At 34.7% G+C, this 25,936-nt stretch overlaps 1 protein-coding gene across 1 annotated transcript; it reads right to left on the bottom strand.

Annotated features, from left to right (window-relative positions):
• Positions 1–1,020: 1,020 nt before the first annotated feature.
• LOC129966501 (astacin-like metalloprotease toxin 5) lies at positions 1,021–25,425 on the bottom strand. Its single transcript, XM_056080934.1, has 6 exons — positions 25,268–25,425; positions 23,086–23,141; positions 10,197–10,272; positions 9,011–9,125; positions 6,385–6,560; positions 1,021–1,300 (listed from the first exon to the last, which is right to left on the bottom strand). Exons 1-6 carry the CDS (start codon positions 25,335–25,337, stop codon positions 1,047–1,049), a joined length of 747 nt encoding a protein of 248 aa, XP_055936909.1. The 5' UTR covers positions 25,338–25,425; the 3' UTR covers positions 1,021–1,046.
• Between the last annotated feature and the right edge of the window lie 511 nt (positions 25,426–25,936).

Here is a 25,936-nt window from a genome sequence, read left to right as displayed (position 1 = left end):
TTGGCGATATCGGCCTAGTTATTGAGGTGAAGGCTCCACCTTTTATTTTGCAATAACTTAGAAATCGGAGGCAGGGAGAAGGCATTTGATAAAATATCTAGATTTCATGAGTTTACATAAGGAGAAAAATGGCGAAACGGATGGAATAGTTTTCATGGTACTCGAAAATAGTTCCTGTAAAGCTTATCTGTATATCTTAGTTTAAGAGATGCTTAACAACCCTGACGAAATGTCCTAATTTTCCCAACTTTTTGAGAAATTCGTCACTTTCTAATCATAGAAACGTAGCTTAAAAAGGAATTGATATTGAGCTCAAACTTCATAAAATTTATTCTAGTTTAGATTAGTGACCAATTTTTCATGCAATATTTTTAAAACTATAAAGCATTTTGATGTCTTTTCAATACTTGAAACGCCTGTTCGCCAAGGTTAGATTTTAAAATATAAGTCCAACACTAACAAGTTATCAAAAAGTAAAAACTCTCTGAGCTTTTGCAAAGCTTTTTCTTTCTGATGGTTTTTCTATTACAAATTTAATGAGGAACTATTTTAATCAGAAAAAGTGAATATCATTAAGTTCAAATTTCATTTATTCACATCTTTTAACAGTCAAAATTATAATAAAAAAAGTCTGATAACGAATTATTTGAAACCTAGCAATTTCAAATTAAATAAATTGAATATTTGATTTAAAAAAAATTCCTATAAATTTAACTCCCAATGTAAGAAGAAGAAAATATGATATACATTTTGCCGTTATTTCATGATAGCATCTTGAATGTCAACATTAATTTTGTTGATGAAGTTTAAGCGTTTTAAACCACTTTTTGTTTATAAATTTATTATTGTATAAGTAAGTAAGCTTCCTTTTTTTTGGAAAATAAAGGAATTAAAAATAATATTTGAACTTTCGAGAGAGAGTTCAAATATCCTTTGTTTTTAGAAAACATAACTATATATTTGGTAAGTAAAAATTAATTTCTAAGATTAAAAATAAATTTTTCAAAAGGAAACAAAAAATCGGGGAACATGATACATTTTATTTTCTAGTTTTCCTTTTGCTTCTTCATCCACTCCTCGTCGCACCAGTACATCTTCCTCACTCTCTTGACGTCGCTGGCGCTGAGGCCGGGCTTGTCGTACGTCTCGTAAAGGCGGACACCGGTCTTTGCCACCATCGTGTTCGACTTATTGTCTTTGGAGAAGGCCGTGTTGCCGTACAACATCACAGAATTGTAATCGAAAGTGTCCAATAGAATGTTTCTATGAGGTTCGAGTTTCGCGAACTGATCCTCCAAACCTGTATAAAACAAAAAGGAACAAAAAGGGTTATAAAAAACGCTTTGTTAGCCTAATAAAAACTTAATAAAAAAGGAAAGCAAAATCATTCAAACAGTAGCAACTATTATAATATTCTGAGAAATTGAAATATCAGTTACATTTATTTTTTAATGAATATTCAAGAATTTTCATTTAAAATATATTCAACACGGCTTGCTATCTCTATAGTCCTGCTTTTGGCACTTCTCCGTATTTTAACAAAAACAACAGCTTTTAATTTCTTTATTACACTAATGAAAGCGCGTTTTAAAAGCCATTAAGAGCGTATTATGACTGGCGTCTCGTCATTTCAGAAATAAACCCAACTGGGAAAACAACAACAACAACAGAAAAAAAAAACACACCTCACAACAGAATGCAAAAACTATTTCAAGATTTAATTTTGAAGCTAGTTTCTGCATTTCAAAAATATTAAATAATTATTTTCTCTGTCTCTGTCTCTCTCTCTCTCTTTCACACACACATATATATATAACAGAAAAAACTTACGTGACACGATAATGGTTTTTTTCCTTATTATCAAATGGCAACAATTAAACGTAAACAAATCGCTATACGAAAGTTTCGGACTCCATTGAAAGTTTTTGCAGCTGCATTGAATCTAGCACTTTGAGTAGAGTTGTAAAATATGATTAAAAATGTTTTAAAGAAGGTTCGTCGTATCACTGAAAAGTCTATTCAGTCTGGGGGGGGGAATCAAGAAAGAGGCTTCAAATAGCAGATTTAATCTGGCGCAAAACGTCACCAGATGAGTAATCATCATAATTTGTCTATGAAAAGTGATGCTCCTATTCTTCAAAGCAATTATCTTGTGAAAATGGCCTTTATATAATCTGAAGTTTCAAAAATTGCTTTCCTAATGATACCAATTCCATTTCATGCAGTTTTTCTGTTAATTCAAATAATAATTTTACTTTTGCTTGGTACACTATCTATAACGATGTTTTAAAGTATTTTGGTGGGACTCAAACGCATCCATTAAAACCTTTAGTCGCGTGCTTTTGTAAATCATCAATTCTGTAATAGGATTTTCACTTATTTCATAACCTGCGCAATTTAATAAACAAATTCTGTTGAATTTAGATTTTCTTAGTCGTATTAAATAACAAGATAAATTTAAACAAGTAATATATTTCAAAAAAAAATTAAGTCGATTCCTACTTAGATCAACAAAAAAAAAAAAAAAACTTATATTACTAACTTTTTATTAAATAATTACAATTAATATAAATATGTATATGCATATGACAGAATTACAATATTAAGTGGCAAAATAGAAATTGAATTGAAAAAACTGTATTAACATCAAGTGTCATTCACTACAAATTTTATGTATTATTTTTATATTACTTTTTGAAATTTTTAGCTTGACGACAAACTTGGCGATCATTTGGCGACGGATTTGATAACCAAATAGAAATTACTAGACAAATTTAATTAATTAATTAATGTTTGAAAAAAAACTGTGTTAACATCAAGTGACATCCACTACAAGTTTAAAAAAAATGTATTTGAGCTTGAGTGGATGAATAAAAAGTATTTTATTAACGATTGAAAATTTCAACAAGATACATATATACACAGGGTGTTGCCGAATTCGACTGACAAATTCAGAGGGGTGATAGTAGGCATCAAGAGGATAAAGGATCACCATACAACATGGGGTCCAACGACGTTTAGGGGCTGAAAATTGCAAAAATATAGGGAGTCGGAGAACTGTTGGAAACTGTAAAAAATTACAAATGGTGTTTTAACTATGAATTTTTTTTAATGAAAGCACTTTCTTAAAGGCTATTTTTTATGGAAGTAACATGCCGATTTGATAAACCAGGAGGTCGTAAATTATTGAAAACGAAAAATTAGTTTAGAACTCTTATCTGCAAAAATATTAAAACTTTAAGAAACATAAGTTTGAAAATATAAGGCATTTTATACTCTTTAATTTGATATAAGTTTGTACTGTGAAAACTAAGCAGGTTTTAAGATATTCAAGAAAAACTAAAATGTTTGCCTGGAAATTCTACCAAAAAATTCTGAGGAGTATAGTAGGCATTAAGGCGATACGAATTTCCAAAGAAATATAAAGTCGCAAACGATGGTGAAAATTTATTTGGTGGAATACAGATATAGCATACATTTACAGCACAAACATTTTAACATAAGAAAGGAGACATTGAGAAACTTTTATAAAAATTGCTCAATGTTGCGGCAGTGAAAGTCATTACACAACCGACACCGACGTTTAAAGGACCGCCGGATGCACTCAAACATACCAGGTGTACTTGCGATTTCTCCAGCAGCAACGACGATCCGTGCTACGAGATCATCCACTGTATCCAAAGATGCCTGATAAACACGAGATTTCATGTGGGCCCAGAAGAAGAAATCCAAGGGATTGAGGTCCAGGGAATGTGGAGACCAATCAACAGGTCCGCCGTGTCCAATCCACCTCCTAGGATATGTTTCATCTAGGTAGTTACGCACAGATTTCGAAAAATGCGCTGGTGCACCATCATGCATTAACTACATGTTCTGGCGTGCAATGGCCGGTATTTCCTGCAGTAAATCCGGATGTACGTGCTGCACGAAAACAAGGTACTTTGCTCCACTGAGGCGTTCGGGCATAAGCGACGGTCCCAACAGATGATCTCCGAGAATTCCTGCCCAGATGTTAATACTAAATTTGTGTCTTGGATATTGCTCTTGGCATATTTTTTGTGCTAGACATCCATTACCATCCGGTCGGCCGTAAATTAAATGCGTATCCGCATATTGGTCATTCGTGAAATCTGACATGTTGTTTGCGAATGAAACTTATCGACTATCAATTCCGCACTGCTCTATAATGAATACAAGCTGCTTTTATACTCCACGAACGCATGGAAAATTTACATACGAGAAAGCTTCTTCTTCTTGACTAAAATCTTGTTCTAAATCCTCGCATTTATAGGGCCATTCTCTTCGCCAGGCTAATTGTCTCTTCGATGTTTGTTTTTGCGATTTTCACAGAATAAACGTCTCCTGCGACCCTATGTTCCATATAATTTTTCATCTCTTTAATGCCTACTATCACTTCTCTAAATTTACCTTTCGAATTTTTCAATGCCTTCTGTAAACATCGGTGCCAATGTTGCTGCGATGTTTCCCGGCAAACATTTTAGTTTTTCTTGAATATCTTAAAACCTCCTCAGTTTTCACACTACACACATATCAAATTAAAGAGTATAAAATTCCTTATATTTTCAGGTTTTTATTTTTATTAAAGTTTTAATATTTTTGCATACAAGAGTTCTAAACTACTTTTTCGTTTTGAATAATTTACGAACCCCCTGGTTCATCATATCTGCATGTTACTTGCATGAAAAATAGCCTTTAAGAATGTGCTTTGACTTAAAAAAAATCATAGTTTAAACACCATTTGTTTTTTTTAAATTAATTTTTTACAGTTTCCAACAGTTCGCCGATTCCCTATATTTTAGCGCTTTTCACCCCCTAAACATCGTTTGGGATCCCATGTTGTATGGTGATTCTTGATGCCTACTATCATCCCTCTCAATTTGTCGGGATCCCATGTTGTATGGTGATTCTTGATGCCTACTATCATCCCTCTCAATTTGTCGGGATCCCATGTTGTATGGTGATTCTTGATGCCTACTATCATCTCTCTCAATTTGTCTGTCAAATTCGGCAACACCCTGTATATATAGGGAGAGTGTGAACTAATGGTAGGGAATGAAAAATATGCGGCCAAAATCAATATTTTAACAGCCTTCAATACTCTGAAGAAACAAACTGGTGGTCTAAGGATAATATAAATTCTTTATAATTTTTTCGATAAGAAATTATGTGAATATTGAAGCTCAGCTCACTTAAATAGATTCCTCTTTGATCACTTCCTTTGTCGGCCGGTCAGCTTCGTTTAAAAAGGAATGTCAAATAAAATGAATTTTACAAATAGCAATATTCATTGTTCTCTGCATGCAATAACTAATAATATTTGATCTCGCCTTATAATTTTTTAAAAAATTGAGTGACAGCTCAGAAAATTGTCTAGGCCCTTTATTTTCGAAAAATAACGTCTAACATAAGAAAATGAATATAAAATAAAACAGATGTGTTTCTGTTATTATACTTATAAGCGGAACCGAAATCTACATACAATAAAAAAAGAAAGTAAGGAAGTAAGTAAACAAAAGTAAGAGAAAGCACCCTCTTAGATGGAATTGATATTTTTATAATATTTCGAATTCGCGATATTTTTATAATATTTCGAATTAAATCTTCTTTTAAAAACATTCGGTGTTTAGGAATTTTCAAATATATTTCAATAAAAATACAAATTGTATTGGTTTAACTGATTCCGACCATCGCATTCCGTAATATTCATTCCATTATTCATAAATTGTAGTTAATTAAAACTTATTTTGGGGCTCTAAACAATTTATTTTATAGGAATACCAAGTTATAATAAATAGCATTTTTGTCCCTTTAAAGTGCAGTTTCAGAGAAGTAGCGAATAGTGTTATTTGACTTCATTGAAAAGCAAAATATTTTAAAGAAAGTCATCACATGATAGTTGGGTTGCCGAATGATATGGATGGGAGCCATCCATTCAATCCATGTCAATCATATTGGGCCACTCTTAAACACCGAATCTCTATATTTGAATTAAAATTACTATTTAAGCAAGAAAATTTCATTTCTTTTCAGAAATGTACCGTATAGCATAGTGCAAAAAGAAATAAAGGCACTTGATAAGCAGAACAAAAATGATATTGTTAACTTTTGACATCTGCCAATATAATGTAAAATTTCAGTAGCAATCAAATGCATATTACCTATGGGTCCCTATTGGTAATTTCTTTCTTTTTTTATGACACTTTCAGTTCTTTTAGTATTGAAGGATAACAGGTCAGTACCATTCTTTCAACTTCAAATGATACACATTCACACAAAGTGTGAAAAGCCAATTCATAAGACTTTCTCCCCAGAGGATTTGGACAAATGAAGTTCGACGTGAAGCATGCAATGAATAAAATTTACCTGGTCTGATGTTCTCCCAGTAGATGGTGAGGTAGTCGTCTCTATCCGATCTGTTCTGCTCATGGTAAAATCCTAAAGCATGGGCCAACTCGTGGACGATGGTTCCTTTGAAGATGCAGCCAGGTCCCAAGGAAACGAGCTGCTGACCACCCACCATGCCAACGTGAGAGTAACACCTTATCCAAAATATTAATCGAATCAATAATGGTTATATATTTCACAATAAATACATCTAATATATAAAATTCTCGTGTCACAGTTTTCGTTGCCATACTCCTCCGAAACGGCTTGATCGATTTTGATGAAATTTTTTGTGCATATCCGGTATCTATGAGAATCGGCCAACATCTATTTTTCATCCCCCTAAATGTTAGGGGTAGTCAATTATTAATTAAAAACTAACTTTCCCGCCAAAAAAATCTTCCATTTTTCCCAACGCCAACTTTTCCGCCAAAAAAATCTTCCATTTTCCCCATCGCCAAATAAGTAAGGCATCAGTTGTTTTTTTCTCCCAACAGTAATTAGGCTAGGGTTAACATTTTTCGACGGATTATTTCAAACGATTCTGTTTATTTTCTTAATGTTTTATGCATTTAAAATTAAACATTGTTAATTAATCCATGTTTCACATTCATTCTGAAGTACTTTTGAATTAAAATAACACAGAATAAAGGAAATTAAAAATGTCTAATCTGCATAGCGTTACCCCAACTGGCGTAGAAAAATTTACGCATTTGCGTTGACGTAACTGGCGAAAAAAATCCACGCATGCGCATTGTTCTGATTGTTGGCATGACAACCAACGGACGATTTAAATTATTTTTAGGTTAGTTGCATGCTTTTGTAAGTAAAATGTATTTATGTTAGTTATATATTTTTTGTATATGCTTATAGTTTTAAGTACATCGTTTTTTAAGTAGATTTTTTTAAACCTGTTTTCGACCGATTATTTTAAACGATTCATTTTATTTTCTTAGTGTTTGATGCATTTAAAATTAAACATTGTTAATGAATCGATCTGTTCATGATGAATCTGAGAAATTTTTGTTGACAAATTCTTGAGATATTACATAAATTAAGAAAGATATTCTTTAGTGACCATAAAGTTTAAACGCTCAGTGACTCTATTATCAGTAATCATATTATTAAAAAAAATGCTTTGTTTCAGTAAAAAATATTATATTAATTGCAGATTAATCATTTACACTGTAATTTAAAGCATAATTTCTACGAAGGGTAACAGAAAATTAGAGAGATATATATCACGCTATAACTGAAGGCCTTTATAATATTATGAGTGAATTATATGACTATCAAAATTTGAAGTTTTAAAATATTTTGCTGAAGAATCTATTAAAGTTGGAATTGCGTAAAATGTTTAATGGTACGACCGGAGTTTTATCCCCTGCTTGGCGAAATTTTTAAAAATCGCAAACAACGGCCTTGCGAAATGTTCAAAAGCAAAGAAGCAGATGTTCAATTATAGTGCATAATAAAGATTGCCAGCTTTGGTGCGTTATCGCAACTTGGCGAAGAAGGGGGTTAAACTCCGGTTAAACCTATTTAATTATTAAAATTTAAACGAACATTAAGATTGGCGAACCGGCTGGTCGCCAAAGGCGGCTAGTAATATATAAAATTATACGTATTTTCTTAAATTATCATACACTTTTTTTGGTTAGAGAAATAAGATTTAGAATTTTATTGCCTAAATTACTTCATCTTTTACCGAACCAACTCTCCATGACCTGGTGAAAGAGTCTAAACATTGTGTTGGGAGAATCATTAGTTCGACACTACCAAAAATCACGAGAGCATATGTCACCAGGCTCATAAAGACTTGCCGCTGTAAGATAAAAGTATTGATGTTTGTGCAGCATCTGATTAGGGATTTGGCAGACTTCGTGCATTTTCGAAACGGGGAAGTATTCTGATAAATTAATCTAATTTTTTTAAATTTTTTTTTCTTAAATCTTTAAAAGTACATGTTGATAATAATGGCTTCATCACACTGTTTGATGTGGCGATGAAGTGATCAGGTCTCGGAGCCTCATGGTTCTCGGTTCGAAACCAGATTTCACTTACGATCTGCTAAGATTCGTGCTATCTTAGTGCAGGGCATGTCTAATGTCGTGGGTCAATTGGCAAAATGAGCGAGTCAGGGGCTCGTCCAAAGTAGCCTTAGCATTGTTTCCAAATGAGGCCATAATTAAAAAAAAAATCTAAAGCTGTTTTATATGAGAAGAGAGTAAACAAAAATTAAAATAAAATTTTCATTGCAAATAATTTTTGTGCATAATACTAAAATAATTGTAACTAGAATTTTTTAAAACTAATCTGGTAAGAATCTAATAAGTGTTTGAAATTTAAAGAGCATCAGCAGAAAAGGATATCAATCATTATAATGAAATAACATCTGTTTTCATTCAAATTTGAAGAAAAAAATGGATGATTAGAATTAAGGAACGAAATTTATAAACTATAGTCAAATTCTAATAAATGAAAACTTGGTGAACTTTCTATTAATAATCATTGTCGGCTACTTTGATAGAAGTTACACTTTTTTTTTATTTTGCAAGAATTATAAAACAATTTAAAGTTAGAAGCTTCGAAAAGAATATATCACCCTTGTCCAGAAAACAATCGAATGTAATCTCTCTCGTAGGTTCTTTTTTTAAAAGTGACGCATGTCTTCTCTGCATAATGTTGCATGGCTTCCAAGATTTTCGCTTCATGCTTTTCTGAAAAAAATGAGAAAGATGAAAGGGCAGAAATACAACTATCCGATTGTTTATGCGGAATAAAATCAATTGTTTAGTTATCAATACAAGCAAATGCCTTTTTTAATATATATATATATATATATATATATATATATATATATATATATATATATATATATACATAATCTTTGATTTGTTTCGTACCTGCATCAAGAATTTTTCGTTGAATAATAAAATGCATTTTGGACCAGACATTTTTTATAGTTTTAAATTGAGTTGTTTAAAGAAAAAAATGAAGTCAAAATGGAAATCAAAAATTTGCTTCAGAAACGCCACATATTGAGAATATTTGTTTTTTCTTTATGGCCTCCACTGATCATCAGATTCTAACCACCGCAATTATTTATTAAGTGCCAAGTTTGTTTCAACGTCCTTTTCGTCTAGCTAGGACGTTGTGGATCGCAGTAAGATTGCATGCACGAAGGTGCATTATTTTGTGACCTTCATATTAAAATGTGTATGCTCACGTCATTCATACGGCAAGGCGGTGCGACGAAACCGGGATTTACCCTTAAAAAACCAAATGGAAGGACATACGCCCTCAACAGACCAAACTTAACTATTCATTATATCTGCGTTAATGAAACTCTAATACGTTTTCTTGTTTTATTCGAGCTATTCTAAACTTGAAAACATGTCGCAGTCGACAATTTACTTATTTCTTATTTTGTATCAACTGCTAACTATAACTGTCGCAATCGCAAAAACTTCAGCAACATTTATCATTTTAAATTGAATATAGAAACATTTGTCAGTTATGAGATGCGAAGTATCCTCACAAATTGAAATCAAGAGAGGGTTTTGAAGCAATTTCTGAAATAACAGAAAAAAAAATGTATTACACCGCAGAAACTGAGGCTACATTTTTAGTAAAAGAAAAATTCCGAAATTTGATTCTGTGTGCACCCGTATTTCATGAAAAAAAAGAGATTAGCATAGTTCCTCCAATGTCTGCACTGTTTTTAATTGCGTTCTCTCTATTTAAACGTAACCATGCTGTGATGAAGAATAAAAACAACATTCTCTTACCTAAGGAAGCGTCGATGTCGTATGGCACGACCGCTCCCGGCCATCGAAGCTGGTGCCCCGGAATGGCGTTTTTGTCCTGTGAATAAAGAGACAACAGTTCATGAATCTTTCTTTCGATGGAAAATGCGCCTTCCGAGCAGACGCCTTTTTATTCACGATCCATAAGATAAACTCTGTGAAGCATAGCCACAGATACTGATGTGCATTCGGTCCCAAGATGTATATAACTATTACTTTTTGCCCTCATTTTATTATGTTTCAGCAGTGGGAAGTTTATGTTTCGCATATTGTGCTTCAGCTAGTGGCAAAATTTCATTTAGGTAGACGAGGCAACTGCCTAGAAGCTGAGATAGATTAAGAAAATGCTGTTAAACTAGTTAGCAAATAAATTAATCTGTAAAAAATGCTAATTCTCTAATTTGCTGCTCAAATTTGATAGAAATCTGCAAATTAGGTACAAAAATCATATTGCCGCATTGAAGACAGGCAGTCGACTCTCCATGGTCGAATGGTCATAGCACTGATCTCATAATCAAGAAATCGTAAGTTCGAATCCCGCTAGAGATTTTGTGATTCACAGTTTGTGTAAATATTGAATTCCGTGATTTTATGTTTTCCTTTATTTCATGTTCCAGAAGATTTTGGACCTTTCTTTAGTTTACCATATAAGTGTTCTGGAACTTTCCTTGCAGAAGACCTGTCAGTCGCTGTGTTCTGAGTTGAGTTAATAATGGTTTAGCTCTACTTCTTGTGTGTGTGTGTGTGTGTGTGTGTGTGTGTGTGTGTGTGTGTGTGTGTGTGTCATTGAGTTCCACACTAGAGTACCTACATGACATTCTTTGGTGGAGGCAACGGGTACGATTCCAGTCAGCGTGGAAACGGATTTACGAAGAAGCCATCGCCTTAAAGGCTTTGACCCAGAATTTGGACTTTATAATCCACCACCAGAGAGATAAGAAAAATGGCTGTAGAACCAGAAACTACACCGCTCATCCTGACTCTGTAACATCCACAATACGGGAATCTATCTGTATTTAAAGGAGACTTGGGATAAGACCAAAGCAAATGACTGAAGGAATATGACAGAGTATCAAAATTCAACAGATGGGATGACATGACTTGTCTCGCAAATGCGTTCTTCTTCCTGGACGGTACAAAGCAATGGTTCGAAAATAATGAAGATAAATTGACTTTCTGGGATGTTTTTAAATCAAAGTTAAAAGTGGCATTTGGGGAAACACAGCACAATGTAAAGAAGGCAGAAGATGAGCTAAAGTATAGAGCTAAAAAATGTGGCGAAAGCACGCAGTCATACATCCAAAGCGTGTTGGGATTATGTCATCAAGTCAAACCCGATATGTCAGAAGAAGAGAAAGTGTCTCATTTGATGAAAGGAGTAAAGGAAAGATGTTTACCAGGCACTACTGACAAAAGAAATAACCACTACAGAAGACTTCATTAAATGGTGTAGAAAAATCGAAGTGATGCAGAAAAAGAGGATACTGGGTAGGAAATTTGAAAGGCTCCCATGTGTCATACCAATGGCTGCAATTGACCAACAACTGGATCTGGTATCACTAGTACATCAAATAGTGCATGAAGAGGTCCAGCGCCTCATATTTCCGGTAGTCGATCCCGAGTTCCAAGACCAAGGCATTGAAGCCATTGTTCGAGAGGAAGTGGAAAATGCTTTGGCTCCTTTGTGGACAACACCAGAGTGGACAAAGGTCAAACAAGACGCCAACCTTCCTATGACGCCGTTACTAGACGACTTACGTTCGTAGCATAACAACCACAGAGGAAGACAGATGTCTGGCACACCCCTGATAGAAGACCCGCCTCTTTCCATTGTGGCCGCCCTGGCCATGTAGTTCGATGCTGCCGAGATCGCAAAGCTATTTTTGAGGCATAGCGGGCTAATAGGAGAGATTCCAGCCATCCGCCGTCGAATGAGGGACGCTATGCCGACGAATGCAGCCGAACAGCAGCCTGAAGTTAGTCGCCCAGCCCATCACGAGGACGATCGCCGACACGCCGCTTTAGATCTCCGTCGCCATATAGGAGATCCTATCAATCTCCTAGCCGAAGAAATGAGGAAAACTAGGTGGTGCGACCTTTATTGGGGGTGAGGCCGCTAGTGACAAAAATCCTCCGATTGCCGCAAAGATGTCCAGAAACAACATTGAAGTAATCGTCGACAATGAGCCATTACCTGCCTTTGTGGACCCTGGAGCCTCATTTTCTGTTATCTCGGAGCTTTTAAAAGTCGCCGATGGAAATTACGTGAGACCAGTGGGAAAATATACGCTTCGTCTCGAAATTAATGGCCGACCTCAAGCTTTTGAATTTATTTTTTTGCGGCAATGCAGTCACGATATCATCCTTGGTTGAGACTTTTTGGACGTTTCTCAAGCTGTTATAGATTGTGGCCGTTTGGAGCTCTTGTTTCAAGACATCACTCGAGAATCCCAAACTCCAGACTCCAGCCGTTTATTCACGTTGGAAGACTATACAGTACCTGCTTGTTCTATAAGAAAGATTACTGTCTTAGGCCGTAAGAACCATCGAAATATCGACATAATAGTAGAGGGAAATAGGATGCTCCTTATAAACAAGAACGTTGCCATTCCGTCTACTATAGTTACGCTCCTTAATGATGAAGCCGAACTATGGGCTGCCAACGGACAAGGAGAACCTCAGATCATCCCTAAAGGCATGTGCATCGGGTATGCCGAACTCTTACGCGAAGAATGCGTAAATACCATAGACGAAGGATCGCTTTATTCCACGACCACTTGAAAGGCAAAGTTGGGTGTCATCGACTATACCACGATTATAGCTCTGGATCTGAGGATCGACGAAAAAGAAAGAATGTTCCATCTATTTCAGAAGTTTTCAGAAATTTTCGATCAAGAAAGGGTGTATCAAGAAAGGAAGTCTACTTAATGTTAAACACCGAATAAATACAGACGACCACTTACCTAACAGTCAGAGAGCTTACAGAGTGTCTCCATCTGAACGCCGCATTATCAGTGAGGAGGTAACCAAAATGTTAGAAAGAGACATCATTCAACCATTAGAAAGTCCATGGTCATCTCCAGTCGTCTTGGTCAGGAAAAAAGATGGAAGCTGGCGTTTTTGCGTTGATTATCGCCGACTCAACAAAATTACCAAAAAAGACTTGCATCTATTGCCGCGTATTTGCGACACCTTGCATTGCCTGAAGGGGGCAAAATATTTTTCGTCTATGGATCTCTACTCTGGTTACTGGCAAATAGAAGTTGATGAAGCCGATCGTGAGAAAACAGCTTTTATAACACCTGAGGGATTATACGAGTTTAAAGTGATGCCATTCGGCTTATGCAACGCTCCTGCAACTTTTGAAAGGATGATGGATAATCTTCTGCGACATTTAAAATGGACAATGTGCCTTTGCTATTTAGATGACATTGTGGTGTTCTCAGAAACATTCGATGAACATCTTCAGAGGTTGAATACCGTCCTTCAGTGTATACAGAACGCAGGCCTTATCCTTAATTCTAAAAAATGTCGCTTTGTAGCACAAGAGATAAAGATCTTGGAACACCTAATATCCAGTGATGGCGTACGACCGGACCCAGAAAAAGTAAAGGCCGTGAGTGACTTTCTCATGCCTAGGAATATCCATGACATAAGAAGCTTTCTGGGACTTTGCTCTTACTATCGCCGATTTATAAAGAACTTTTGCCATAAAGCCGAACCTCTACTGTTGTTTCTGACGGGGGGCACAAACTTCTGTTGGGGACCTGAACAATTGGAAGCTTTTAGTAACTTAAAGAAAGATCTTACCTCCGATCCTGTCTTAGGCCTTTATGACGAAAATGCACCAACGGAACTTCACACTGACGCGAGTGGATACGGAATCGGCGCAGTATTAGTTCAAAATCCAAGATGGGAAGGAAAAAGTAATTGTTTATGTCTCGCGTATTCTGACGAAGGCTGAGAGAAACTATTCCAGAACTGAAAGAGAATGCCTTGCGGCCATATGGGCTATAACTAAGTTTCGGCCATTTCTCTTTTGAAAGACTTTCAAGATCGTCACTGACCATCATTCCCTGTGTTGGCTGACAGGACTGAAGGATCCCTCTGGAAGACTCGCTAGATGGGCGCTGCGACTCCAAGAATGCGACGTATCAGTGGTGTACAAAAGTGGAAGAAAACACATAGATGGTGATAGTCTATCCGGAAACCCATTAAAAGTCAATGCTTCATGGTCTGGGCCTCCATAGGTGCCACTTTATTCACTAATCTCTCAGAAGAACAGATGAAAGATCCGGAATTGGCAAAAATAATAAGAGACCAACAAAGTACCGAATCAAGCAGGCTGGGAAACTTTGAAATAGCCGAAGGAGTCCTCTACAAGAAGAATTTTGATCCGTCCGGAACGAAATTTCTATCAGTGTTCCCGAAGCATTTACGGCTCAGTATTCTAGAATCTATCTATGAGACCCTACATCCGAACATCTAGAATTACCAAGACGTATGATAGAATAAGAAAGCGATTTCAGAAATGTCCGAAGATATGTGATGCACTGCCGAGAATGTCAAAGGAAAAAATCTATTCCTCAGAAGCCACCAGGTCACCTCGTGCCTGTTCCACCAGCTGCCGCTTCTTTCCATCATATCTGAATCGACCTGCTAGGACGATTTGCAAAATCTGACGACGGCAACAAATGGATTGTAGAATGCACCGATTATTTGACGCGGTACGTTGTCACCAGAGCTTTGCCGACGGCGGAAGCTACACAAATCGCCAAATTCCTACTAGAGTACATAATCCTGAAGCAGAGCTCCACGAGTTATCATTACAGACCGTGGGCAAGTTTTCCAGTCCAAGCTGGTGTCCGATATTAATCGACTGTGCAATATCACGCATCGAATGACAACAGCCTATCATCCGCAAACAAATGGCCTTACAGAACGATTCAACAAAACGTTAGCAGATATGCTTTCTATGTATGTTCATGTCAAACAGAAGAACTGGGACCATATACTGCCGTTTGTCACATTCGTCTACAACACTGCCAAGCACAACACGACAGGTTTTACGCCCTTCTACCAACTGCAGGGGCGAGAGGCTGAAACACCGTTGAATACGATGTTTCCTTTCTGCCCCCAACGAGTTCAGCTAAGAAGACGATTACGTTAGTCACATGATCAATAAGGGGCAATTAGCTCGTGCAAGAACTCTTGAGGCTCAGCAGAAAGATCTCCGGCGTTATGACTCCAAACATCGGATTGTGGCATACGAACTAGGGGATTTGGTGTGAATTTTTATTCTAGTTCGTAAAATAGGGCTTTCCGAGAAGCTCCTGAAGAGGTACTTTGGCCCTTATCAAGTTTTGAGGCGGTTGTCCGACGTCAGCTATGAAGTAGCCGATTTTATCCTAGTTCTAGAAGGCGGAAACCGAAGGAAGTTGTCCACATCTTACGCATGAAGCCATACCATGACCCAGAAGAACAAGACGGCCAACATTCTTATGAAAGTATGGAGGTTCCGGAAAGAGACATTTCACAAGAGACTACTCCCCGTGAAGACGCGATGACTTATACTGGCCCTGTGACTCGATCAAGAACTAGAGACACAAAATTAAATGTCATAACAGCGAGACGCTGTTCTTCTAAGAAGGGAGCAATGCCGCATTGAAAAAGTGCAGACGACTCTCCATGACCGAATGGTCATAGCACTGATCTCGTAATCAAGAGATCGTAACTTCGAATCCCGATAGAGACAATGCGATTCACAGTTTGTGTAAATATTTAATTCATTGATTTTATGTTTTCCTTTATTTCATGTTCCAGAAGATTTTGGACCTTTCTTTAGTTTACCAGATAAGTGTTCTGGAACTTTCCCTGCTAGTATAAAAGCAGAAGATCTGTCAGTCACTGTGTTCTGAGTTCAGAGTTGAGTTAAATTGGTGTAGCTCTACTTCTTGTGTGTGTCATTGAGTTCCCCACTGGAGTACATACGTGACAATATGCCAAATTTCATCCGTCTAGCTCAAAGCGTTTCTGAGTTATCTTTGTCACAGACAAACAAGCAAACATTTTCCAAAAATGTGTTTTTCGACGCTTCTAAGACGTGGAGATGCGTTAAAACCTCGAGTTTGAATTTTTTGAAGATCTCTATACTTTGAATATGAGAAAAAAAAACTGTGTTGAAAATATAAAGTTGAATTAATTAACTTATTTAAACAAGAGTATCATAATCTATACTTTTAGGGCCGCAAAATGTCCTCTTCTGTTTATAGTTTCCTATAGGTGCAACGGCGAAGAACGGGAGGTATATGTATGGAAATTGTTTCTCATAGAAACGAAATGTGCTACAGGATGGATGTTGCTCCGTTGGAGAAAAGAAGTCTATACATATGAAACTTATTCATATCATTGTGTTTTATGAAATCAATGCAGCTATTTCTAATAATCTTATAAATTTTTTAAAATTAAAATTACTCTTATATTGCCGGCTGAATCACAACTCACGGGCAGGATGATAGAGTATGCACTATTTTTTTTGTGTGAAACAAACTTCATGCAACAAAACAGTTTGCCGTATTTTATTGTTTGTAACATTGCACAAATCGGTGTGATAAAAACTTAAAGAATACATGAAACTGATAATTAATTAAATTATTTTTATCAGTCTCGCAAATAAGCGTTAATGAATAGAATAAAAAGTAATCGCTTCGCAAACTTGTTAAATGCATTTAGGCATGCGAATTACAAAAATAAGGTTACAATATGTGATATTTGTTTTATTTATTTGCATGTAAATATACTAGCCGCCTTTGGTTCACCAATCTTAATGCTCGTTAAAATTTCAATTAAATATTTTATATAACTTGTTTTTTAATAATTTCTTAATCAAAAAAATTTTTAGCTTTAAATTTTGATAGTCATATAATTCTCGCATAATATTATAAAGGCTTAATCTATAACGTATTTCTCTAATTTTTTGTCAGGTCCTCAGAAAATTTCAGCTTTAAATTAAAGTAGAAATGATTAAACTGCAATTAATATAATATTTTTTACTGAAACCGAGTTTTTTTAATTTTTTATTATGAGTATCGAAAACAGAGTCGTTCAGCATTTTAATATTATGTGCACTACAGAATAATTTTCATAAATTCTGTAATATCTCTAGAATTATTCAACAAAAATTTCTCAGATTTATCATAAAATTCAATTTTTAGTTTTACTTTCAAAAGGATATAACAATATTATATTTTGTTTTGGTTTACAAATATACTTCAAAAATTATAAAGTCTAAATTTCATATAGTCCTTTGGTCCCAAGGAATCATATTCCGCGAAGTATTCTTCACTTCCTCTTTTAAATAAGGAAATGAACGTTTCTATCTTCTACTATCAAATCTGTTCGATTTATGAAGTTTTGAATACAATAGTTTAAAACAATCAACATTTCCATCATTTTAGGCCAATCAGTCAAAAATCACCCGTTTTTATTGCATAGTAATATATAATCACAAATCGGTCCGTTTTTATTCTGCCAAATATGATCCACAGCGCCAAGGTTTTAGATAAAAGCTAAACATTCGTAATTTATTAGAGTATTTATTTACACAGGCTACATAAAATATAATTATTTACTTCATTGAGACCATTTTAATGCATATATTTCTATCATTAAAGATTTACAAATGTTTGCCTTAAATAAAGTTCATTTATTGACACGTGCTGAAGATTACACTTTGAAGTAATATTTAACTTATTTTTTACTTTCAGCTTTTGTCGATGGAATGACATCTTGTTGATAAAAGCTAATTTTCCCCCTGCACGCGTAATGTGCTCGTGCAGGTTAAATTTGATCTGGGGGCACGGCAGTGCCCCCGCCAAGTCGAGCAAAAACAAGCGGCACGGCCGTACCATCCTTTTCTCGAAGCAGTTCAGGCCATTTTCGACCCCCTATAACTTTGTTATGGATAAAACTAGAACTCTTAATTTTCAGTAACAGAGCAGGTATTATATAAATACGGTATATTTCAAATTTCATTAAATTTGAACCAGTAGTTTAAGAATTATAACTAGTCAAAGTTTGTGAATTTTGTCACTGACTGACTGATTGACTGACTGACTGACTGACCGATCATCAAAATTCTAAGGCACTTCTAGCAGACATAGAAGCTTCAAATTTAGAATACAATTAGAGTTTAGTGTATAAATCAAGGAAAAACTAAAATATCCGTGTAATAATGGACGGATCGATAAATTTTTCGAAGTTTCGAGCATTATCCATTTTGTCGGCATATTCGTCGCCAAATGGTCGCCAAGTTTGTCACCAAGCTCTGGGATCACTGGCTGCGCATCCGACAGCATCCAATACAGATTATTGTAAAACGGTCTTTCTTATGATGACACTATTTGCTCTGGGAAGCAAAATTACAGGTTTGTAACAATATCTAATTTGAAATAGTTCAATTTGAAGCTGTGGAAGCTGCAAACGCAATGGGTGACTTTCAGAGAATCAATCTGGAAGAAGAAGAGCAAACTGATCTTCAAAGTATGATCGTAAAACTTAATGCCGATCAAAAAAGAGTCTTCAATATGACCACAAATAAAATGGACACTACTGATAATAACGCTGACGTTTTACGCTGTTTTGTGAGTGGAACTGGTGGCACTGGAACGAGCTTTTTAATAAAAACTCTGAAAGTTTGTGTTATTAAGACGTATTTAAACAAAAAAGTGGCAGTTAGTGCTCCAACAGGAATAGCTGCATTCAATGTGAATGGATTGACTATACATAGACTATTGCAGCTGCCTGTAGAACACAAGCAAACACCGAAGTGCAAGCCACTTTCTGATGAAGTACTCCCAGTTCTGAGATCAGATTTGAAAGAAGTAGTGTTGTTTATCATAGACAAAGTGTCGATGATATCAATGTTACTTTAACATATATTCATTTATGCTTACCTGAAAGATTCGACACAAGCGATGATCAGAATGGGTGATTTGGAAAAAAATATCTTGTAGTTTTCGGAGATCTCTTACAGCTTCCACCGGTAAGAGAAAAGTCACCTTTTGAAAACTACCAACTGCTGAAACTAATAAGTTGTTAGGTTACCGAATCTGTGGATCTCAGGATACCGGATCTGTGGATTGAACTGTTCATATACGATGAACTTACAATTAACATGCGACAGCTCAATGATTCTGACTTTGTTGAAATGCTAAATAGAATAAGATTAGATGTGAATACACAAAAGGACAGCGACTTACTCTCTACTAGATTAATAACTCTAAAATCCAATTCAAATGAAAAAAGATTAATTGAAAGAATTAAACACCTCTCGAAACTTCCTGATGATACCGTTTGCTTATTACCTACAAAAAACATGTGTCAACAATTAAATACTGCAATGCTTAAATCTCTTCCACATCCCGAAATAAAACTTACAGCTGTAGATAGCATAGATTGCCCCAGATACCACACAAAAAGAGCTTGTGAATGCATAAAAAAATATGAAGACGATGCTTCTACGACTGTAGGCCTGGAAGAGAACATAATTATAAAAATAGGAGCAAAAGTCATGTTAAGGCGAAATATTGACGTGAGTCTTGGTTTAGTTCAGGGTTCTATCGGTATAGTGCAAAGAGTAAATGTTGATTCGGAAAATACAAAAATAATTAAGAAAATATACGTTACATTTAATAAAGAACATGTTTACGAGCTTAGTCCGGTCAAAATTAAATTTGAAATTATTAATAGAACTTATGTTCATCGCGAACAGTTTCCCATATGTATAGCCTATGCTATAATTATACACAAAAGTCAGAGCCTAAATCTAAATAATGCACTGATGAATATCGGTCCTGTAGTATTCACATCCGGTCAAGCTTACGTTGCAATTTCGAGAGTTATAAGTCTGGACGGCTTACATATAATAAATGTCGACTTTGGAAGTATTAAATCGCAGGAATCCCCAATTTGTGAATACAACAGACTAAGAAGCATTTACCATTTAGAATTGTTAAAAATTGTAACATCAAAGCTTACGAGAAAAACTCATAGAGACAGGGAGTGGGCTATGAGAAAAACTGTAGCTGAAGCTCAAGAAGTAGCACCGGAAAAGAAAGTGGAAAAGTACATACAAAAATAAGAAAAGGACTATCTACAAAAAGAAATGAGATGCCATCAAAAACATAACTTGTAAAAAACAACCAAGTATCGCAACTCAGTTCTTCTATGGTAAAATTTGTGAGATCCATGTAATACCAAGTTGGTCAATTTATTCAGTCCCTACTTAAGGGTCCTTCTGTCTTAAGTCATTACGTAATTAGCTAACCTAACAACATCTTATAGTGACCATATCAATATTAAAAATCTTTTATGGTTTAAATAAATAGATTGACTTAGCAATGGCACTAAACAATCTAATTTAATATAATATGTTAATGTAATCTAATTTAATGTAAAGATGCATTGTGTTTTCATGCGATGGCCAAGTCAATCTATTTATTTAAACCATAAAAGATTTTTAATATTGATATGGTCACTATAAGATGTTGTTAGGTTAGCTAATTACATAATGACTTAAGACAGAAGGACCCTTAAGTAGAGACTGAATAAATTGACCGACTTGGTATTACATGGATTTCAGAACTTTTTACGATAGAAGAACTGAGTTGCGAGACTTGGTTTTTTTACACGTTATGTTTTTGATGGCATTTTTATTTTGTGTGAAATAAATTGTTGAAAAATATGGTTAAAATATTTTTTTTAAAATCTTTGAAAATAGAGGCTTGATTTATAAGTTAAGGTATCATTAAATAGCTAATTATTTGACCTCCATATGATGTAAAAATCAGTTTTGTGCTGTAATATTTTGAAAAGTTGTAGAGGAAAAACGTCAAAATTTCGCTTAATTTTAAAATTCTAATTAAAAAAATGCTCAGAGGTGCACATTCTCGGCCTGCATGTGTCAAATCTAGTGGCTGTACAGCTGTAGAACGCCAACATACACAAATATACATGTTCAGCTTTATTATATAGAAGATATAGATAAAAATTAAATTTATGTGCATTTATTAAACAAGAGTTACAGTATCGAGGGTGTGTAATAAATTTAATACTTTATAATTTATCAGAACATTTTATGATACATATATAATTATTTATTTCAGTTAGAGCATTTTTTTACTAGATATATATGTCTATTACTAATGATTTAGGAAGGAATCTGTTGGGCCATGATGAGAGCGAATGTCCTATGTATAAAGAATGTTTGCCTTCAATACAGCAGATTTATCGAATTAATAAAATAGATATTTTAGAAAGTCAAAGAAAACTTTTCTCACATTTAGTTTTCTAGAAAATATCACATTGCTTTTCTTTTATTTCATATAAACATACGCTAAAAATGAAACTTTTCGGTTTGCAGTGAGAGTCCAAACGGGTGGCAACACGTTGATGATAACTCATTTCGTTCATCCACGTGTGCAAGTTCAATTTTAGTTTTATTTTGTACGAAATAAAATGTTATAAAATGTGTTTAGATTTTTAAAAAATGCATTAAAATTAGAAAAATACGTATTTCAACAAATTGGTATAATTGAAAGGATAATATTTTGAACTTCAAGATGTAAAAATAATAATTTTTGTGCTGTCATATTTTTGAAAACTCCAAATTTTAAAAAATTTCTAATTAAGGAAAATTTAAACGAAAAAAAAAAATATCTCCGAAATGCGCATTCTCAACCTTTGCAGGATATATGTGCCAAGTTTTGTGGCTCCGGGACGGACGGTCTGACCTTCAAAGCGCCGACACACTCTTCTTTATTATGACCAGAGATGTGCGCTAATGATTTAAGACTGCAAACACTAAGAACAAGTTATATAGATTGTTTTTTTAGTTTCACATCGACGGGTCTTTTTCATAGTTTAATATTTTTTTTTATTCAAGCTTTTATTTTCAAAGAAAGAATGTTTTGAAAATATATAAGAGAATACAGGTATTTTTAGGAATTTATTCGTTTCCTTCATTTTAGGAATTCGTTTGTTTTAACTGATTGACGTAGAGGCTCAGTAATGTTCCTTAAAGTGCAATCATTTGGAAATAACTTGTGAGTTGCTTTTCACTGACAACATTTTCCCCAAAACCAATACATTTCTAAAATTACTTATATTCATTAAAACACAACTTTAGAATATATTTTTTTGATTATGATATAACTCCTTTTTTGTCAATTCTATTTCACGTTAAATATGACACTCTAATTAAAGGATCCACAGATGAAGGGCAACGTACCCGAACATCGAAAATTCCTCACCGGTTCAATTTTAAAATTCGCATTCAGAGAGGACAATGTGACATCAGCAGTGAATGCTGATCAGCATTAAATGTCTGCCTTGCTTTACTTCTCGCTATCGGGTGTGTGAAGGGCTGGACTGACAGTGCCTGGAACATTTGTTCAGTTCATTTACATAAAATAGAAAGGAATATTTTTCAGCAATGTAGTCATGTGATGGCTTTTTAATAACATTTCCGTTATGATGCGGTTCCGAAACAGCTTGTTAAAGAAATTATTTTGGAGAAGATCAAATAAGATTTTTTTGAGTTGACTGTGGAATGAAGATTTCGCTTCTCGTTGATTTTGAATGCACAAGACGAAACAGTTCCCCGACAACAGATTTTCAATCAGAGCAAAATTTCTCACGATATTTATTGAGTCTTGTGTAAGAAAAGAAAAGAGGCTTTAAAATGAATCATCTCGTTGACAACAAAATCATCATTGATATAAAATGTTCGTTATGCTGAATACCAATTTGATACATAAACACTGCCGTTTTACGAATAAAATATTCAAAGATGACGGATAAAAGTACTTACATTAGGTTCGACGCCCAGCATATCACCACCAAATAAGTCGGGGTTTTGCATAGGATCTTAAAAAAAGGCAATTCATTTATTTTAAAAGAAATTTTGCATTTTTAAATAGTGCGAAAAATTTTACAGTCAAACATTTTCTATTGTTAATCCGATTCTGTTTTGAGGATGTCAGGTTCTCAGTCTTGTTTCCTGCCTTTGTGTTTGTCATCACCACTCTGGTGTCATATAGAAGATTAGATGTTGCGAAAACGAAATGTGGCCGGATTAAAAAGAGTCCGTTTTGATTAAGGCTTGCAGAAGATTTTGCAATTTATAATGAAAAAGAATGTGTTACTTCTGCATGGACAAAGTGATACATATGTGTGTTAATGATAAAATAATATATTCATTTTTTTTTTAATTCTGGTGAAATTTCGTACATCTGTTTCAATTAGATATTTTTTTCTTTATTTTAACTCTGGCAAAATTTCATACTTCAGTTTCAATGAATCATTTTTCTTGAATTTTAGAATGAAACCGACATTCTGCCATTTCTAAAAACGTTTACTAAATTCTCCTTTCCTGTGAAAATATTCCGAAATCGAAAATTATTGCTCTGTTTTCACACACCGTCTGTTATGTTCTCTCCGATGCATGTGATGAAAGCATTGTTGAATGTTTTTGATTACAGCCGCGTGAAAATTTATGACTTCACCCCTCTGAGAAATTTTCGACTGCTTGTGTAAAGTCAATTTAAATAAAAAAAGAAAGAAAAAACAAGAAGTAAATTTCTTTATATAATTACTTCACCAGCATTGGCAAAGATGCTAAAAATAAAAATTCCAATTTCTGGGTAAAAATTCCAAGTCGTGGGGTGACTAGCAAAAAAAAAAAAAAAAAAAAAAAAAAACTTGCGATGATAAGACGAAAAATCAAGGAACGAACGGAAAAAAGGAGAACTGATCATTCAGAGATGTGCAGAGGAAAGAGATATGCATGTATATATAAAAAAGGCCAACTCTCTCGTCTCGTTGTGAAGGATTGCACATCTCCTGCCACTGTCAGCCTGTGGCGGGGTGATACAGAGAATCCTCATCGGCGATTCGTCTGATGAAAAACGAACTAGTGTGCCGAGTAGGGCGGAACGGTCCTGGATTCAGTCTTTCCCGGTGTGCATTGAATAGGAAGCCGCTCCTCTTTCGGAAGAACCTCTTTGATGAGATTAAGAAAGGCAGTGAGTATTGCTTGCGTTTCTCTAATCAGTGTCTGATCTCTAATCAGTGGGAAGACAGAAAGTGATGACCAGGCTCAGAGGCAAATTTCAAATGGCTTGACCTGAGGTTAAAAAGACGGCGTTTCTCTGAAAACAGCCACCTTGCATAAAGCATAGTACCTTGACACCTACGTTTAAGAAATACCTGTGAATTTGCTAATTTTTGCACCAAGGTTAATTTTTCGGATATTATATAAACAATTAATCAATTATATAATTATCTTTAAAATAAGAAAGAGAGTTTACCTGCACGGATTTCATATTTTTATGTTTGAAAGCAGTAGCTCTTTTTAAATGTGCAATGAATTTACAATTTCTTTTCTTGCATTTACGCAACATTTGAAGAGAAGCGATCGCTTGTTATCATCATAATATTATGATCTGTGGAATCTTTTTAACTTTGTAAAGAATTTCCTAACACCAAGAGATTTTCTAAATTATATGTATAATTGTATTGTATGTCGAGTCTCTCTTTGTCACATTTCCTAAATTATATAAATTAGGAAATATATATATTTTTTATTTCCTAAATTATGTTTCTTTTGGTATTATAATATGACAATCTAATTGTAAGTAAACTTTAGTTTTCTAATCAAATTGTCCAATTGCTCGTTTGCCATTCATTACCCATCCTTACCGATTCTCTCTGGAATATTTCGTTGCTTGTTGCGGACCTGTGCATTGTTAAATGATAAAAGAAATCAGCACTAAATAATTCTGTAAAAACAACTCTATGTTACTTTACTGATTAGGGTGCATTGATTACTTGATTTGTTTAGGATTTTAAGAATGGTTAAATAAATTGATAATCACGTAATTAAATATATTTCTAGTTATTATTAAGTAATGAAATCATCACAATATTTTTTTACTGGAAATAAAAAGAGCAATTTGATTTCACTTTTTTGATTGAATACATTTCATACTCACCAACATATTCACTGAGAGGGATGCCAGCAGCAGCACCTAGAACAAACAGCCACAGGAAAGTCACCTCCATTGTACTGGCGTCAGTAGGAAAGAAACTGATAGAGCTTCTTTACGGAAACGATTAAAATCTGGTGACTGGTGAGAATTTAGCATCTGCTACTGCAGGGTTATAGTTTAGTGCTAACTGTTTCTCTTGTCAGTTGTTTAGCAGAAACCATCTGTTAACTTCCAGAATTCTCGAATCTTCATTCATTAAGTGATGCGTTAGGAGATTTACTCTAATCATCACCAATTTTATTTCATTCGAATAAGCTGGATGAAGCAGTCTCTTCTTTAGTACTCACGCAATGCGGCATTTATCTTCCTGATGGATCGCCCCGTTTCATCTGCATAAATCGCAGTCTAAATTCTATTGATCTCTGAGTTATCGCACCGTCAAACAGACGCTTCACTCTGATAACAGATTTACTCCGCCGGGCATGGATCTACAATACTCAGGTATAGAGTTTGCTCGCGAGTGAAATTAGTTAATTAGTGGACGGATTTGGTAGAAAGATTAATACAGATATAAAATTATAATTATAAATTTGCAAAATTTTGCCCATCCAGCTCTTTTCTGTTTTGCGTTCATTCACGTAAACTACGATAAATAATTAGATTTCCTACTTT

This window comes from Argiope bruennichi, chromosome 1 (genome assembly GCF_947563725.1).
Source record: "Argiope bruennichi chromosome 1, qqArgBrue1.1, whole genome shotgun sequence".
NCBI lineage: Eukaryota > Metazoa > Arthropoda > Arachnida > Araneae > Araneidae > Argiope > Argiope bruennichi.
Note: the sequence above shows the minus strand (reverse complement) of the source record. Positions and strands in the feature narration are given on the sequence as shown.